Source organism: Salvelinus namaycush, chromosome 1 (genome assembly GCF_016432855.1).
Source record: "Salvelinus namaycush isolate Seneca chromosome 1, SaNama_1.0, whole genome shotgun sequence".
NCBI classification, from domain to species: domain Eukaryota; kingdom Metazoa; phylum Chordata; class Actinopteri; order Salmoniformes; family Salmonidae; genus Salvelinus; species Salvelinus namaycush.
The window spans coordinates 32,941,865-32,957,781 of NC_052307.1; the positions used below are offsets into that span (position 1 = coordinate 32,941,865).

Here is a 15,917-nt window from a genome sequence, read left to right on the forward strand (position 1 = left end):
TTAAATGGAAGAAGTTTGGAACCACCAAGACTCTTCATAGGGCTGGCCGCCTGGCCAAACTGAGCAATCGGGGGAGAAGGCCCTTGGTCAGATAGATGAATAAAAAAGCTCTGACAGAGCTCCAGAGTTCCTCTGTGGAGATGGGAGAACCTTCCAGAAGGACAACCATCTCTGCAGCACTCCACCAATCAGACCTTTATGGTAGAGTGGCCAAACGGAAGCCAATCCTCAGTAAAAGGCATATGGCAGTCCACTTGAAGTTTGCCAAAAGGCACCTAAAGACTCTCAGACCATGAGAAACAAGATTATCTGGTCTGATGAAACCAAAATGGAACTCTTTGGCCTGAATGCCAAGCGTCACGTCTGGAGGAAACCTGGTACCATTACTACGGTGAAGCATAGTGGTGGCAGCATCATGCTGTGGGGACGTTTTTCAGCGGCAGGGACTGGGAGACTAGTCAGGATCGAGGGAAAGATGAACGGAGCAAAGTACAGCGAGATCCTTGATGAGTACCTGCTCTAGAGCGCACAGGACCTCAGACCGGGGTGAAGGTTCGTCTTCCAACAGGAGAACGACCCTAAGTACACAACCAAGACAACACAGAGCTTGAGAGGATATGCAGAGAGGAATGGGAGAAACACCCCAAATACAGGTGTGCCAAGCTTGTTCCATCATCCCCAAGAAGACTCGAGGCTGTATTCGCTGCCAAAGGTGCTTCAACAAAGTACTGAGTAAAGGGTCTGAATACTTACGTAAATGTAATATTTCAGTTTTCTTTTTTTTTAATTAGCAAAAAATTCTAAAAACCTGTTTTTGATTTGTCGTTATGGGGTATTGTGTGTAGATTGATGAGGGAAAAATACTTTCCCAATGCACTGTACATGTAGTCCAACATCCTATTTATTAGTTTGAATGTTATGTTAGAGTGACCCCCGACACAGACCAGTGCTAAGCACATACACAAAAGCCTGTGCTACTGAATGTTACAGTGTTGGCTGTTGTCTGTGATCAGTTCTGAACACCCAGTCAAAACAGTCCTCTCCATATTCAGTACAAATCCCACCAGCTTGACAGTCAGCCATGCACAGCCAAAACATCTGACAGGCAATTTATGACTTTTGTGACTTAGTCGTTTTTTGTAAAATAGGTCTACCCATAATAAGTTATGTTAATGCCATGTATAATTGTGTTTTGTTATGATTCAAATCAAGTGTGAAAAAACCTTGAAAATCAAAGAATTCTTCAGCTGTGTTATAAAATAAAGAAAACTCACCATTGTTTTTCAAAATTATTATTATTAAATTTTTTATATACACTGCTCAAAAAAATAAAGGGAACACTTAAACAACACAATGTAACTCCAAGTCAATCACACTTCTGTGAAATCAAACTGTCCACTTAGGAAGCAACACTGATTGACAATAATGCTGTTGTGCAAATGGAATAGACAACAGGTGGAAATTATAGGCAATTAGCAAGACACCCCCAATAAAGGAGTGGTTCTGCAGGTGGTGACCACAGACCACTTCTCAGTTCCTATGCTTCCTGGCTGATGTTTTGGTCACTTTTGAATGCTGGCGGTGCTTTCACTCTAGTGGTAGCATGAGACGGAGTCTACAACCCACACAAGTGGCTCAGGTAGTGCAGCTCATCCAGGATGGCACATCAATGCGAGCTGTGGCATGAAGGTTTGCTGTGTCTGTCAGCGTAGTGTCCAGAGCATGGAGGCGCTACCAGGAGACAGGCCAGTACATCAGGAGACGTAGAGGAGGCCGTAGGAGGGCAACAACCCAGCAGCAGGACCGCTACCTCCGCCTTTGTGCAAGGAGGAGCAGGTGGAGCACTGCCAGAGCCCTGCAAAATGACCTCCTGCAGGCCACAAATGTGCATGTGTCTGCTCAAACGGTCAGAAACAGACTCCATGAGGGTGGTATGAGGGCCCGACGTCCACAGGTGGGGGTTGTGCTTACAGCCCAACACCGTGCAGGACGTTTGGCATTTGCCAGAGAACACCAAGATTGGCAAATTCGCCACTGGCGCCCTGTGCTCTTCACAGATGAAAGCAGGTTCACACTGAGCACATGAGCACATGTGACAGACGTGACAGAGTCTGGAGACGCCGTGGAGAACGTTCTGCTGCCTGCAACATCCTCCAGCATGACCGGTTTGGCGGTGGGTCAGTCATGGTGTGGGGTGGCATTTCTTTGGGGGGCCGCACAGCCCTCCATGTGCTCGCCAGAGGTAGCCTGACTGCCATTAGGTACCGAGATGAGATCCTCAGACCCCTTGTGAGACCATATGCTGGTGCGGTTGGCCCTGGGTTCCTCCTAATGCAAGACAATGCTACACCTCATGTGGCTGGAGTGTGTCAGTAGTTCCTGCAAGAGGAAGGCATTGATGCTATGGACTGGCCCGCCCGTTCCCCAGACCTGAATCCAATTGAGCACATCTGGGACATCATGTCTCGCTCCATCCACCAACGCCACGTTGCACCACAGACTGTCCAGGAGTTGGCGGATGCTTTAGTCCAGGTCTGGGAGGAGATCCCTCAGGAGACCATCCGCCACCTCATCAGGAGCATGCCCAGGTGTTGTAGGGAGGTCATACAGGCACGTGGAGGCCACACACACTACTGAGCCTCATTTTGACTTGTTTTAAGGACATTACATCAAAGTTGGATCAGCCTGTAGTGTGGTTTTCCACTTTAATTTTGAGTGTGACTCCAAATCCAGACCTCCATGGGTTGATCAATTTGATTTCCATTGATCATTTTTGTGTGATTTTGTTGTCAGCACATTCAACTATGTAAAGAAAAAAGTATTTAATAAGAATATTTCATTCATTCAGATCTAGGATGTGTTACTTTAGTGTTCCCTTTATTTTTTTGAGCAGTGTATATACCCAACCTTTCGAAAATGTTTGCAACATCTTGCTTTTTATACAGATGCTCAAGCTTGGAATGGATGTTTGTATTTGAGTGGATTTTTGTGTTGATAATTTATAACTTAAGTGAATAATAAATAGCATTAGGCATACAGAGAAGGGGGTATACTAGTTTGTTGTATTTTGCAGTGTAAAAAAAGTTATTGATGAAACTGTATGATGAAGCAATGAAAGTCATAGGAAGCAGATGTTGTTAAAAAAAAATTGTTAAAAAGTGGCTACTTACCCTGACTCTGTTAACGCTCAGGGTAATCCTGACTGTCAGTCTGTCTGTCCAGAACATCAACAGGTTTCAGACTGAAGACAAGAAATCCATCTTTCAGCAGCTGTTTGGTACAGCAAAACAATTGTATTACGTAAGACGTACAGAAAGTCATACATAAAACTATGGGACTGTTTTTTTTTGTTCACTGAAGAAAATAAGATATATTTGGTCTATTATTTTTGTTCATAAAAAAAATCACTGTACACTGAAAAAAAAGATAAACGCAACATGTAAAGTGTTGGTCCAATGTTTCATGAGTTGAAATAAAAGATCTCAGAAATTTTCCATACACAAATTTGTTTACAACCCTGTTAGCGAGCATTTCCACTTTGCCAAGATTTTTTTAATCCTTTATTTAAGTAGGCAAGTCAGTTAAGAACAAATTCTTATTTACAATGACGGCCCACCCCGGACGACACTGGGCCTATTGTGCACCACCATTAAGGACTCCCAATCACAGCTGGATGTGATACAGACTGGATTTGAACCAGGAACTGTAGTGACACCTCTTGCACTGAGATGCATAGCCTTGGACCACTGTTGCACTCGGGAGCTCAAGATAATCCATCCACCTGACAGGTTTGGCATATCAAGACGCTGATTAAACCGCATGATCATTACACAGGTGCACCTTGTGATGGGGATAATAAAAGGCCATAAAATGTGCAGTTTTGTCACACAACACAATGCCACAGATATCTCAAGTTTTGAGGGAGCGTGCAATTGGCATGCTGACAGCAGGAATGTCCACCAGACCTGTTGCCAGATAATTTTATGTTAATTTCTCTCCCATAAGCCACCTCCAACGTCGTTTTAAAGAATTTGTCAGTACGTCCAACCAGCCTCACAACTGGGCAGGCATGAGCTACGGACAACGACCACAATTGCATTTTATCGATGGCAATTTGAATGCACAGATACTGGGACAAGATCCTGAGGCCCATTGTCGTGCCATTCATCAGCCGCCATCACCTCATGTTTCAGCATGACAATGCACAGCCACATGACGCAAGGATCTGTACACAATTTCTGAATGCTGAAAATGTCCCAGTTCTTCCATGGCGTGCATACTCACCAGACATGTCACCCATTGAGCATGTGTGGGATGCTCTGGATTGACGTGTACGACAACATGTTCCAGTTCCCGCCAATATAGAGCAACTTCGCACAGCCATTGAAGAGGAGTGGGACAACATTCCACAGGCCACAATCAACAGCCTGGTCAACTCTATGTGAAGCAGATGTTTCGCGCTGCATGAGGCAAATGGTGGTCACGCCAGATACTGACTGGTTTTCTGATCCACGCCCCTACTTTTTTTTTTAAAGGTATCTGTTACTAACAGATGCATATCTGTATTCCCAGTCATGTGAAATCTGTAGATTTACATTTACATAAGTATTTAGACCCTTTACTCAGTACTTGTTGAAGCACCTTTGGCAGCGATTACAGCCTCGACTTGAGTATATCGCTATAAGCTTGGCACACCTGTATTTGGGGAGTTTCTCCCATTCTTCTCTGCAGATCCTGTCAAGCTCTGTCAGGTTGGATGGGGAGCGTCGATTGCATAGCTATTTTCAGGTCTCTCCAGAGATGTTCAATTGGGTTGAATTTGGGGCTCTGGCTGGGCCACTCAAGGACATTCAGAGACTTGTCCCGAACCCACTCCTGCATTGTCTTGGCTATGAGCTTAGGGTCGTTGTCTTATTGGAAGGTGAACCTTCACCCCAGTCTGAGGTCCTGAGCTCTCTGGAGCAGGTTTTCATCAAGGATCTCCCTGTACTTTGCTCCGTTCATCTTTGCCTCGATCCTGACTAGTCTCCCAGTCCCTGCGGCTGAAAAACGTCCCCACAGCAGGAGGCTGCCACCACCATGCTTGACCGTAGGGATGGTGCCAGGTTTCCTCCAGACGTGATGCTTGGCATTCAGGCCAAAGAGTTCAATCTTGGTTTCATCAGACCAGAGAATTGTCTGAGAGTCTTTAGGTGCCTTTTGGTAAACTCCAAGCGGGCTGTCATGTGCCTTTTACAGAGGAGTGGCTTCCGTCTTGCCGCTCTACCATAAAGGCCTGATTGGTGGAGTGCTGAAGAGATGGTTGTACTTCTGGAAGGTTCTCCCATCTCCACAGAGAAACTGTAGAGCTCTGTCAGAGTGATCATCGGATTCTTGGTCACCTCCCTGACCAAGGTCCTTCTCCCCCGATTGCTCAGTTTGGCCGGGCAGCCAGCTCTAGGAAGAGTCTCGGTGGTTCCAAACTTTTTCCATTTAAGAATGATGGAGGCCACTGTGTTCTTGGGGACCTTCAATGCTTTTTGGTACCCTTTCCTTGATCTGTGTCTCGACACAATCCTGTCTCGGACCTCTACGGATAATTCCTTCGGCCTCATGGCTTGGTTTTTGCTATGACGTGCATTGTCAACTGTGGGACATTATATAAACAGGTGTGAACTCCAATGAAGTTGTAGAAACACCTCAAGGATGATCAATGGAAACAGGATGCACCTGAGCTCAATTTCGAGTCTCATAGCGAAGGGTCTGAATACTTGTGTAAATAAGGTATTTTTGTTTTTTATTTTTGATACATTTGTAAAAATGTCTTAAAACCTGCTTTTGTTTTGTCATTATGGAGTATTGTGTGTAGATTGCTGTGGATTTGTTATTTATTTAATCCATTTTAGAATAAGGCTGTAACGTAACATAATTTTGAAAAAGTCAAGGGGTCTGAATACTTTCCAAAGACACTGTACATGGATGAAAAGTATTCTATTTGCTTGCAGCTACACAACTAATCAATTATATTGCCATTGTGGCCTTTCAAGAGGACAATGATGTTTACTGCACAAATACATCTGATGGAATTGATTGAGATTGAATAGAACAGATAGCCACGTTGCAGGTTGCCATTAAAAAGTCCAAACATGCTTGTGACTGAAGGGTCCCACTTATGGATGGTAGAGTCCTTTTTAATAACATATTTTTAAAGCCAAAATAATTGTACCTATTTATCGAGATACTCACTTTACTTAAAGTACCATAATTCTACATATACTGTAATAAATGTATGTATATATTGTACACACAGTGCTGTTTCTAGGCACAATCCACATAAGCAGCAGCTTAAAAAGAGGGGGCCACTAAAATGTAGATCTCGCTTAGGGCCCCCAAATGCTAGATTTGTGCTACATTTTAATATATCAGAGACAGAGTACACAGGCAGATGTGACCCTCGCATTTTTATTTGTTTACCTGTCCAAGATAGAGCAAAGCAGTGCGACACAAACAACACAGAGTTACACATGGGATAAACAAACGTACAGTCAATAACACAACAGAAAAACACAGTAGAAAAATCTATGTACAGTGTGTGCAAAAAGTATTCTTTTTTTTGCATTGAAGACAGTACAGAAGAGAATACCCCGTGCCAGGGAATGTTATTTTAGGCTCTTGTTTGTGACACATGCCATTCCAATTCTCCATCTTATCATATTATCAGAGCAATTGAAGACCACAAGCTTAAAATATGAGGTTACACATTAATAACAACTGGTCTGACCCCATAGCAGACCCTGATTGTAATATATTAAACGTGGCAAAGGCAGCTAGTTAGGTTACTATGCCATACATATTTTAAGTTGAATGTACATATTGGGTCACTTGTCTCATAATAGTTTCAATTTAATCTTGAGATGATCACTTGTTTTATGGGAATAAAAATATTTAACTCAAATTCACCTGTGGTTCTTGCAGGTGACCCAACATTGTTTATACATACTTGAATCATCCCCCTCAAGCACACACTTATGACGAAAGTGATTATTAATCTTCCTTTGGATGACTGACATTTTATACATTTTTTGCTGTGTTTTGTCTGATGAACATTACACCAAGTCACCTCACCTGAATAATATGGACTAGTGCAGAATACCTGTTGCTGTTTGTCTTGCTTATCATAATCAGATATAGTATTTTTTTTTTTACATTTGTTATATGAATAGAAAAATGAAAGATGTACGGTGCATTCGGAAAGTATTCAGACCCCCTTGACTTTTTCCACATTTTGTTACGTTACAGACGTATTCTTAAATGGATGAAATCGTTTGTTTCCCTCATCAATCTACACACAATATCCCATAATTACGAAGCAAGAACAGATTTTTTGAAATTTTTGCAAATGTATAAAACATAAACAACTTAAATATCACATTTACATAAGTATTCAGACCCTTTAATCAGTACTTTGTTGAAGCACCTTTGGCAGCAATTACAGCCTCAAGTCTTCTTGGGAATGACGCTACAAGCTTGCAACACCTGTATTTTAGGGAGTTTCTCCCATTCTTCTCTGCAGATCCTCTCAAGCTCTGTCAGGTTGGATGGAGAGTGTCTCTGCACAGCTATTTTCAGGTCTCTCCAGAGAAGTTCGATCCGGTTCATGTCTGGGCTCTGGCTGGGCCACCCAATCAATTGAATTTACCACAGGTAGACTCCAATCAAGTTGTAGAAACATCTCAAGGATGATTAATGGAAGCAGGATGCACCGGAGCTCAATTTCGAGTCTCATAGCAAAGGGTCTGAATAGTAAATAAGGTATTTCTGTTTTTTATTTTTAATACATTTGCAAACATTTCTGAAAACCTGTTTTTGCTTCGTCATTATGGGGTATTGTGTGTAGATTGATGAGGATTTTTATTGAATCAATTTTAGGATAAGGCTGTAACGTAGCAAAATGTGGAAAAGGTAAAGGGGTCAGAATACTTTCAAAATGCACTGTATATGTACAGGTAACTGCTAAAATTAAGGAAACACCAACATAAAGTGTCTTAATAGGGCATTGAGCCACCACTAACCAGAACAGCTTCAATGAACCTTGGCATAGATTCTACAAGTGAATGGAACTCTATTGGAGCGACACCATTCTTCCACGATAAATTCCATAATTTGGTGTTTTGTTGATGGTGGTGGAAAATGCTGTCTCAACCGCCGCTCCAGAATCTCCCATAAGGGTTCAATTGGGTTGAGATTTCGTGACTGAGACGGCAATGACATATAGTTTACATTCTTTTCATGCTCATCAAACCATTCTGTGACCACTCGTGCACTGTGGATGGGGGTGCATTGTCATCCTATTGGGGCATAGCCATGGTAGCCAAAGTAATGGCCTGCCTAGCATTTTTATACATGACCCTAGGCATGATGGGATGTGAATTGCTTAATTAACTCAAAACCATACCTGTGTGGAAGCACCTGCTTTCAATACTTTGTATCCCTAATTTACTTGTTTCCATTATTTTAGCAGTTACCTGTAAATGCTTAATAATAATTTTTGTTAAAAGGAAATATTTGCCACTTGACAGAATTAGAATAAAACAAATGTTGTCAAGCCTAAGGATGAACTATACTGAAAAATTATATGTAAAGTGTTGGTCCCATGTTTCATGAGCCGAAATAAATTAGCCCAGAAATGTTTCATATGCACAAAAAGCTTATTTCTCTCAAATGTGGTGCACAAATGTGTTTACATCCTTGTTAGTGAGTGTTTCTCCTTTGCCAAGATAATCCACCCACCTGACAGGTGTGGCATATCAAGAAGCTGATTAAACCGCATGATCATTACACAGGTACACCTTGTGATTGGGACAAAAAAAGGCCACTCTAAAATGTGCAGTTTTATCACATAACACAATGCCACAGATGTCTCAAATTTTGAGGGAGCATGCAATTGGCATACTGATTGCAGGAATGTCCACCAAAGCTGTTGCCAGAGAATTGAATGTTAATTTCTCTACCATAAGCCACCTCCGTCATTTCAGAGAATTTGGCAGTACGTCCAACCGGCCTCACAACCGCGTGTAACCACGCCAGCCCAGGTCCTCCACATCCAGCTTCTTCACCTGCGGGATGGTCTGAGACCAGCCATCAAGACAGCTGATGAAACTGGATTATTTCTGTCTGAAATAAACTCATTCTGATTGGATGGGCCTGTCTCCCAAGTGGGTGGGCCCAGGCCCCAGCCCAGTCATGTGAAATCCAGATTAGGGGCTAGTTAATTTATATAAATTGACTGATTTGCATATATGAACAGTAACTCAGCAAAATGATTTTAAATGTAGCATTTATATATTTTTTCAGTATATTGATGTTGATTCGTTTCAGGAACACATGATCAAAATGGACGTATTTGTTCAATGACATGTCAGTTCTTTGTAAAATCAATAATATTCCTTCTCTGCAACAGCACCATCAGTTGGAATGTATTAGAATGCATTTCACGAGTCACAACAGTACTGATACAGTGAGGAACTTGAAAGGTTGGTGAATAAGCATTGATTATCAAACAAATGTAACCAACTGATGAACATTTTAATATAGTTTACTGAATGTGTACCATTAGATGTATCAAACTTTCAACCCTCACCATCTTGCAAGGCAGCCTGAGATAGCCTTGACTTTTCATACCAGACTGGCTCTACTGCTCTTCCCACTTAGCAATTCTTCACCCTATGCAACATAGACAGACAAAAGGGTCGTTGAGAGCTTTTATTGGAAGGTGGAGGAAACATCTCAAACCATTTGAGTGCAAATGAAAAGCAACATTCCATCCTGTACATGTATTTACAGATGCACTGGCACGTCGATGCACCTAAGGGGCAGGGTCAACTCAGTGGGTACAGGTTAGGATGGTGAGCACACCTGATACAGCATCATTACTTTTGCACTATACATTTTCTACATGCTTTAGTTTCAGTTTGAAGGAATGTATTATGACCTAAAACAGACTTGAGCCACCGGGAAGAGAACCCAAGCCAGGAAGTACTGTAGCCTATACCAAAGTCTGATGAACCATCGTCTTACATTTTGATTCGGTGTGATCGGTCTTCCACAACTAAAAATGAAACAAAAAACACCTTTGTGATTTGATGAATTATGTGTATCAAATCATCTGCAGTAGAACATCTTAGATACGAGTCAATGATAACTGATCCAAGGACTACAGTCCCCAAAATGCACCCGATGTTAAACACGTTATGGCTACGTCTCAATGGTCCAAAGTGTCTTTCTCCATTAATTTCCTCTCCTTCATCTGAACCTCACAGCAGATAGGTGAAAGCAAACTTCTGCCTGGTAAGCATCCACCACATTCCCCTGCCTTTATGTACATAACTACCTCAAATATATCATACCCCTGCACATTGATCTGGTACTCCCTGTATAGAGCTTAATTCTTGTGTATTTTATTCCTCTCGGGTTGCTATGTGTCTCTCTGCATCGTTGCAAAGGGCAGTAAGCGTTCCACTGTAAAGTGTACACCTGTGGTAATAAATGTGACAAATATTAGGGGTTCCACCATGTCTCTATTCAGATCAGTAAAGACAAAGGAGAGGAAGCCTCCATATTGAGATGCATACCAAGACATTACAGCGCCTCTCTGCCTGTTCCCATTATAGGTGTGGCACTTACAAGCAGTCCTATTCCCTATAAAACCAACTTTGCTTCACTCAGAAAAACAAAGAAAGACTTACCCAATGTGGGAATTACCAATATCACAAGCCTCATTTCACAGTATGTCAAGTTGACACAGATGAGCAGTACAGACAACTTGTTTTCCATGATGGAAACAAGAGGGCGGGTGGGGGGGGGCACATTTTAATGAATGGATACTTTTTTTTAGAGTGGCACCAAGGTCTTGCGATCTCTCGAGGCAAACAAATCATTAAAAAAAACTAAATAAATCAATATGCAAGAGTCCAAATTCAGTTTCTTTAGAGTCTATTGTAGAAAAAGTGGGAAATGACAAGTTGAAGACCAGTAAAGCAAGTTCTTGGATTCATTTCTTCTCTTCTGCTTTTTCCTCTTTCTTTTCCTCGGGTGCCTTGGTCTTGTCGTCCTTTACAGATAGTGCCTCCAGTTTCTCTGCCACTTTGTTTGCACGGTCAACGTTTCCGCCTGCAGAGAAGTACAGAAAGATGAGACATGAACTCTTTGTCAGTGTGGTGTCACGGTGGCCAAGATGAGGCTCCACACCAAACGTATTTAGAAAGCCCTTTTTACATCAGCAGATGTCACAAAGTGCTTATACAGAAACCCAGCCTGAAACCATCAAAGAGCAAGCAATGCAGATGTAGGAGCAGGGTGGCTACACATCAACAGTGCACAGTAACAGTCCTCTTCATTTAAGAGCATGTTTTAGGGCATTGGGGATGTCTGCCATTTCAATGACTAAGAATATTCCAGTTTGAGTGTTTCGCAAGACTTCTCGTTCCACCGATACATTATGCAAGGTTAATCTACTGGGTAGTGATTAACATGTGACCTGCTCAACAATGGTTGTTCTTTGTAATTAATATTACAGAGAAAACAATTCTAAGTGTGCCAGAACATACCAACATTAGCCTAACAGTAGGCCAGCGAGTTGTTACATTCTGCATGTTAATTTAGCAGACATAAAAAGTTCTGGGCTGGAGTGAGCAGCAGAGAACAGAGTATTGTCTGCATACTGACTGAAAGAATGTGGAGAAAAAAAAAATTGTACACCAACCTGATCCATCTTGAGATTTTCTGACTTCCTCCTTGCATTCATCGAACTTCACCTTAAATTTCTGAGCGTCTGAAAATGACAGAAGTTATTTTAAACCCCAGCCACACTTTTTTGCATGAGAAAGCAGACTGAATTGTTAAAAGCTAAACGCAGTGACTAAAATAGACGTGTTGTCACGCTCACTTTCTGCATTGAGGAAACGTATTGCCAGGAGTTCAGGTTTGGGATGCTCATCAGCGAAGTCGGCGAGTGTGTTCCATACCCAGGCCCTGTCGCTGCCAGCATTGGGCTTCAGCTCCATCACAGGAAAAACTGAAAGAGCAGAAGATGAAAAGGAATTAGGCCTCCGACTCAGAGTCCCATCTATACAATGACTTGTTTTGGTAATTCGGTGGACAGGCAACATGCATGGGTTAACGGAAAAGTTTCAGTCCAACACACACACGCTAGACAGCAGTGATAAACACTACTGGTTGAGACAGGGAGTCTTCCGTGACTCACTGTTGTGATTGGCGCAGATCTTCAAAGTCCGGTCTCTCCTCATCAATAGGCGGATGGTACCCTTCTCTTTGTGTTTCAGGAGCTTGACGTCGCCTGTGCCGCGCTCCTTCCACTCTGGCGGGTCGTTCTCAGACGCAAAACGGTAGAGCTTCGCACGCCTGAGGGGAGAGACAATATGGGTAGAATGATGAAGCTGTGGATGGAATCAGTGACAATACCTGGGTGACAGAGGCATGGCTCTATGCCAACCTTTTTTAAACAAGGAGCATGTGTGTGCCTAAGTTGAAAAATTTAGGCACACACAAAGAAATTTAGGAGTAACACAAAAAACATTTGAGGTAATAATTTCTCCTAGGTGTATTGGGGCTCCTACATTACAATTCCAGGTCACACAGCAAACTATTTAGGAGCATAGGAGAGTAAAATGTTCCACACTGTAGAGCCCTGAGAGGGCTGGATGGTTTCATAACACTTGAGGCGAATCCTCACTTCCAATTTAGTAAAACAAATTACTTAAGTCTCCCATTGACAGTGCATGGCTAAGTGAAAATTCAACTAATTTAGAAGTTAAGTTCGATATAAAGATTCGGCCCCAAATGAATTACAAATTAAGTATTGCACAATGATTTAGGCTATTCAAGGCTTTCAGCATCAACTTACATTTTGAACAGTTCCTCCTCGTCCTCCTCTAGCGTCTTCACATCCTGCTCTGGAAGAGACACGATGGGCTCATAATGGGGATCGTGGTTTGACTCTTCTGCATTGTCTGTTGAAGTCTCCTGCTCTTCTGGTGTTTCCTATGAAACAAGATTTACACACACGTTAACCCCCTAAGGTAGACGTCTGCGCCCCCCGCTGAAATCTAATTAGCATAATAATAAAAAAGGCCAGAAACATAAGATATATTTTTGCATCGGATGCATCTCAATCCACCGCAACCGCCTATGTAACCCTTCCACATCAGTGGTGAAAGAGCAGTGTTTGTCAGACAATGAGACATCCCGAAAAATCAGTCTTCTCTACGGAAAGATGACTCTCACGATGACGTTCTCAGTTTTGCTCTACGACCCTGGGACTGAAGTCGGTACAGCCGATCTGGCAACTTCTGACTGTATCGTCCGAAAACAGTTTGGGCTACACACTAACATGACCCCTCTGTGTAAAGGTGAGACTCCCACGAACATGTCTGTTGTTAAGCTCTAGGATGCCCACAGGCCTGACAAGACACTTTTGAAGGTCCCCCGGTACCAGTCGAAAAAATTGATTTCAGTATATTTTTTATTGAACCTTTATTTTACTAGGCAAGTCAGTTAAGAACAAATTCTTATTTACAATGACGGCCTACTCCGGCCAAACGATAACCCAGATGACGCTGGGCCAATTGTGCGCCGCCCTATGGGACTCCCAATCACGACTGGTTGTGATACAGCCTGGAATCGAACCAGGGTCTGTAGTGACACCTTTAGCACTGAGATACAATGCCTTAGACCGCTGCGCCACTTGGGAACCCTGTTAAGTGACAAATTAAATAAATGTAAAAAAATAATAATAAAATGTTTACTGATCTTTCTTGTACTGTAGCTCTCAGATATAGGATAGACACTTTCAGAACAAACTTCTTTTAGACCATTTTTTGGGGACTATCTGTTATTCAATGCGTTTATATGGGATAATAGCAGTCCAAATACATTTTCTTCATCAAATATTGTTTGATACTTCAAAAACACTTAATATTGAAAAATCAAATAGCAAAATTATCTTTGGTATGACCTTCTAAAAAGCAATTCCATATAGCTTAGTACAACCCCCCTCCCAGTAGACTCTTAGTTTCCCCTGGATTGTCATCTCGTTTCAAGTTAGTGAAATGTACTTTACTAGTCAATGTATTAGACTGTAAAAACAGTAGGCTCCAACAACTAACTGCAGAGGGAGGTGAATAGAGGGATTTGAGAGATCAGGCTTCGAGGTTATCTTTTGTGTGCAATTTGCTGTGGCAACTGAACTTAGTGGTGCTGAGCCAAGCATCTTTGCTGCTGGATGGGTTTATAAAAGGCCTTGCAAATCCATATGATCTCACACTTACTACAGAACATGGTAATATGGCCTAACATTACATAAAAACGCCGCTCAAGAGGAGAGGAAGAGAAAAGTGAAGCAAGTGGACAATAAATCACAAAACAATAACTTTTATGTTAGCTGGACAACTAGGCCCAATTTAAACTAATAATTGACGTTAGTTCTGTTTGTACAATAGAGTTAGACAAATTTGCAGTCAGCTACCAAAAAACTACCGTGACACAAATATCAGCAAGCCATCTTGCTATATAGTGCTTTAAGATTAATTGATTAACGTTAGCTGCCTGAACAAAATGTATGAAAGGGGCGCGAGGCTCCATGCGTTCCGAGTAACGTAACTGTATGGCTAGCAACATGTCTCCGTACAAGACTAGCAAGTAATTTCAATCGTTGTCTTGTTACGTTAGCTAATATAGTCATCTGCTTGATTATATAGCTAACAGTGCCATAACTCAGACAGCATGTCAATGTTCACTTATTTTCTGGCTAGCTAAATGGTAAACACGCACTGAGAAAGTTGACATTCATTTCGGCCTGGTGTTAGCAAGCCAGCCAGCTAACGTTAGCTAGGCCATTCAGAAAAGTACCAAGCTAGCAAGTTAGTTAACTAGAGATGGAAAATAGGTTTAGCCATCGTGTCAATGACATATAGCTAGTTATATACAATTATCCACTCTTAAATAAAATGCAAACAAACATTGTAAGCTCAGGACACTAACACAATATTGCCATTTAAAAAGATGCTACGTTAACTAGCTAGTTAACTGGCTTTTGTTAGCTAACGTGTTAGTTAGCTGGCTAACAATTAACGTTACTGTCGGGATAACATACAATTAGGTTCAAAGCCAAATATTGTACATGGATGTCTCAACCAAATACATATTGGGTTTAAATGATCATTTTGAAAGTAGTGGTTGCACGATTATACCACAGACATAATCAAATATTTAGATCATTGTTCTGTTAGCTAGCTAACTAGATGGCTAGTTGGCTAATGTTGGCTAGTTAGCCAGCCAGTTAGCTTTGGAGCAGATATAAAGGGCGGCAAAAGTATCAAGTTACCCACTTTTCTGACACATACAACAAAGGTATAACTGATTGACCATTGCCAGTAAGTAATTGTTTTGAGACCAATTTACACTTTAGACCTTCAATACTGATGTTTAACGAGGTTGTTAAAAATCAGCATCCCTAGCCGGTATTATCTTCCCGGGCACAACCCTAGCAAGATAAACTTTGAGAATGCCAATCAAAACATCACAATTGAAATTAAATGTACATTTAATTAAATGCACGTCACATAAATATGTTCAAAACTCATAAACTTACCTTCGGATCTGCCATGTTAATGTAGATGTTTGTAGATTACGGAATTCAGTTTGATTGATTCAAAACCAAACTCTCCGTTCGCCTTGAGTTCCTCTCTCTTCGTGCTATAGATTTCGCGCGTCGAAATGTCCCATTTGCGTTTCCTCCATCCCATCACCCCCCTCCCCCCTTCGACACTATTTCAAAGGGCTTTAAAGCGTATTAAATGATCTACAAATATCATAATGGTATGTGTGTTATTATTTTACGAAACATGAATACACTCGGTGTA

General features: G+C 41.7%; 1 protein-coding gene and 1 non-coding gene across 2 annotated transcripts; both read right to left on the reverse strand.

Moving 5' to 3' along the window:
• Positions 1-9,726: 9,726 nt before the first annotated feature.
• LOC120036244 (ran-specific GTPase-activating protein-like) lies at positions 9,727-15,775 on the reverse strand. The gene is made up of 6 exons (XM_038982755.1): positions 15,647-15,775; positions 12,902-13,038; positions 12,242-12,399; positions 11,924-12,052; positions 11,741-11,809; positions 9,727-11,148 (listed from the first exon to the last, which is right to left on the reverse strand). Exons 1-6 carry the CDS (start codon positions 15,659-15,661, stop codon positions 11,030-11,032), a joined length of 627 nt encoding a protein of 208 aa, XP_038838683.1. The 5' UTR covers positions 15,662-15,775; the 3' UTR covers positions 9,727-11,029.
• Positions 11,566-11,695, reverse strand: LOC120057396. Its single transcript, XR_005477922.1, has one exon. It is a non-coding gene; the product is annotated as a small nucleolar RNA SNORA77 (small nucleolar RNA).
• Positions 15,776-15,917: the final 142 nt, after the last annotated feature.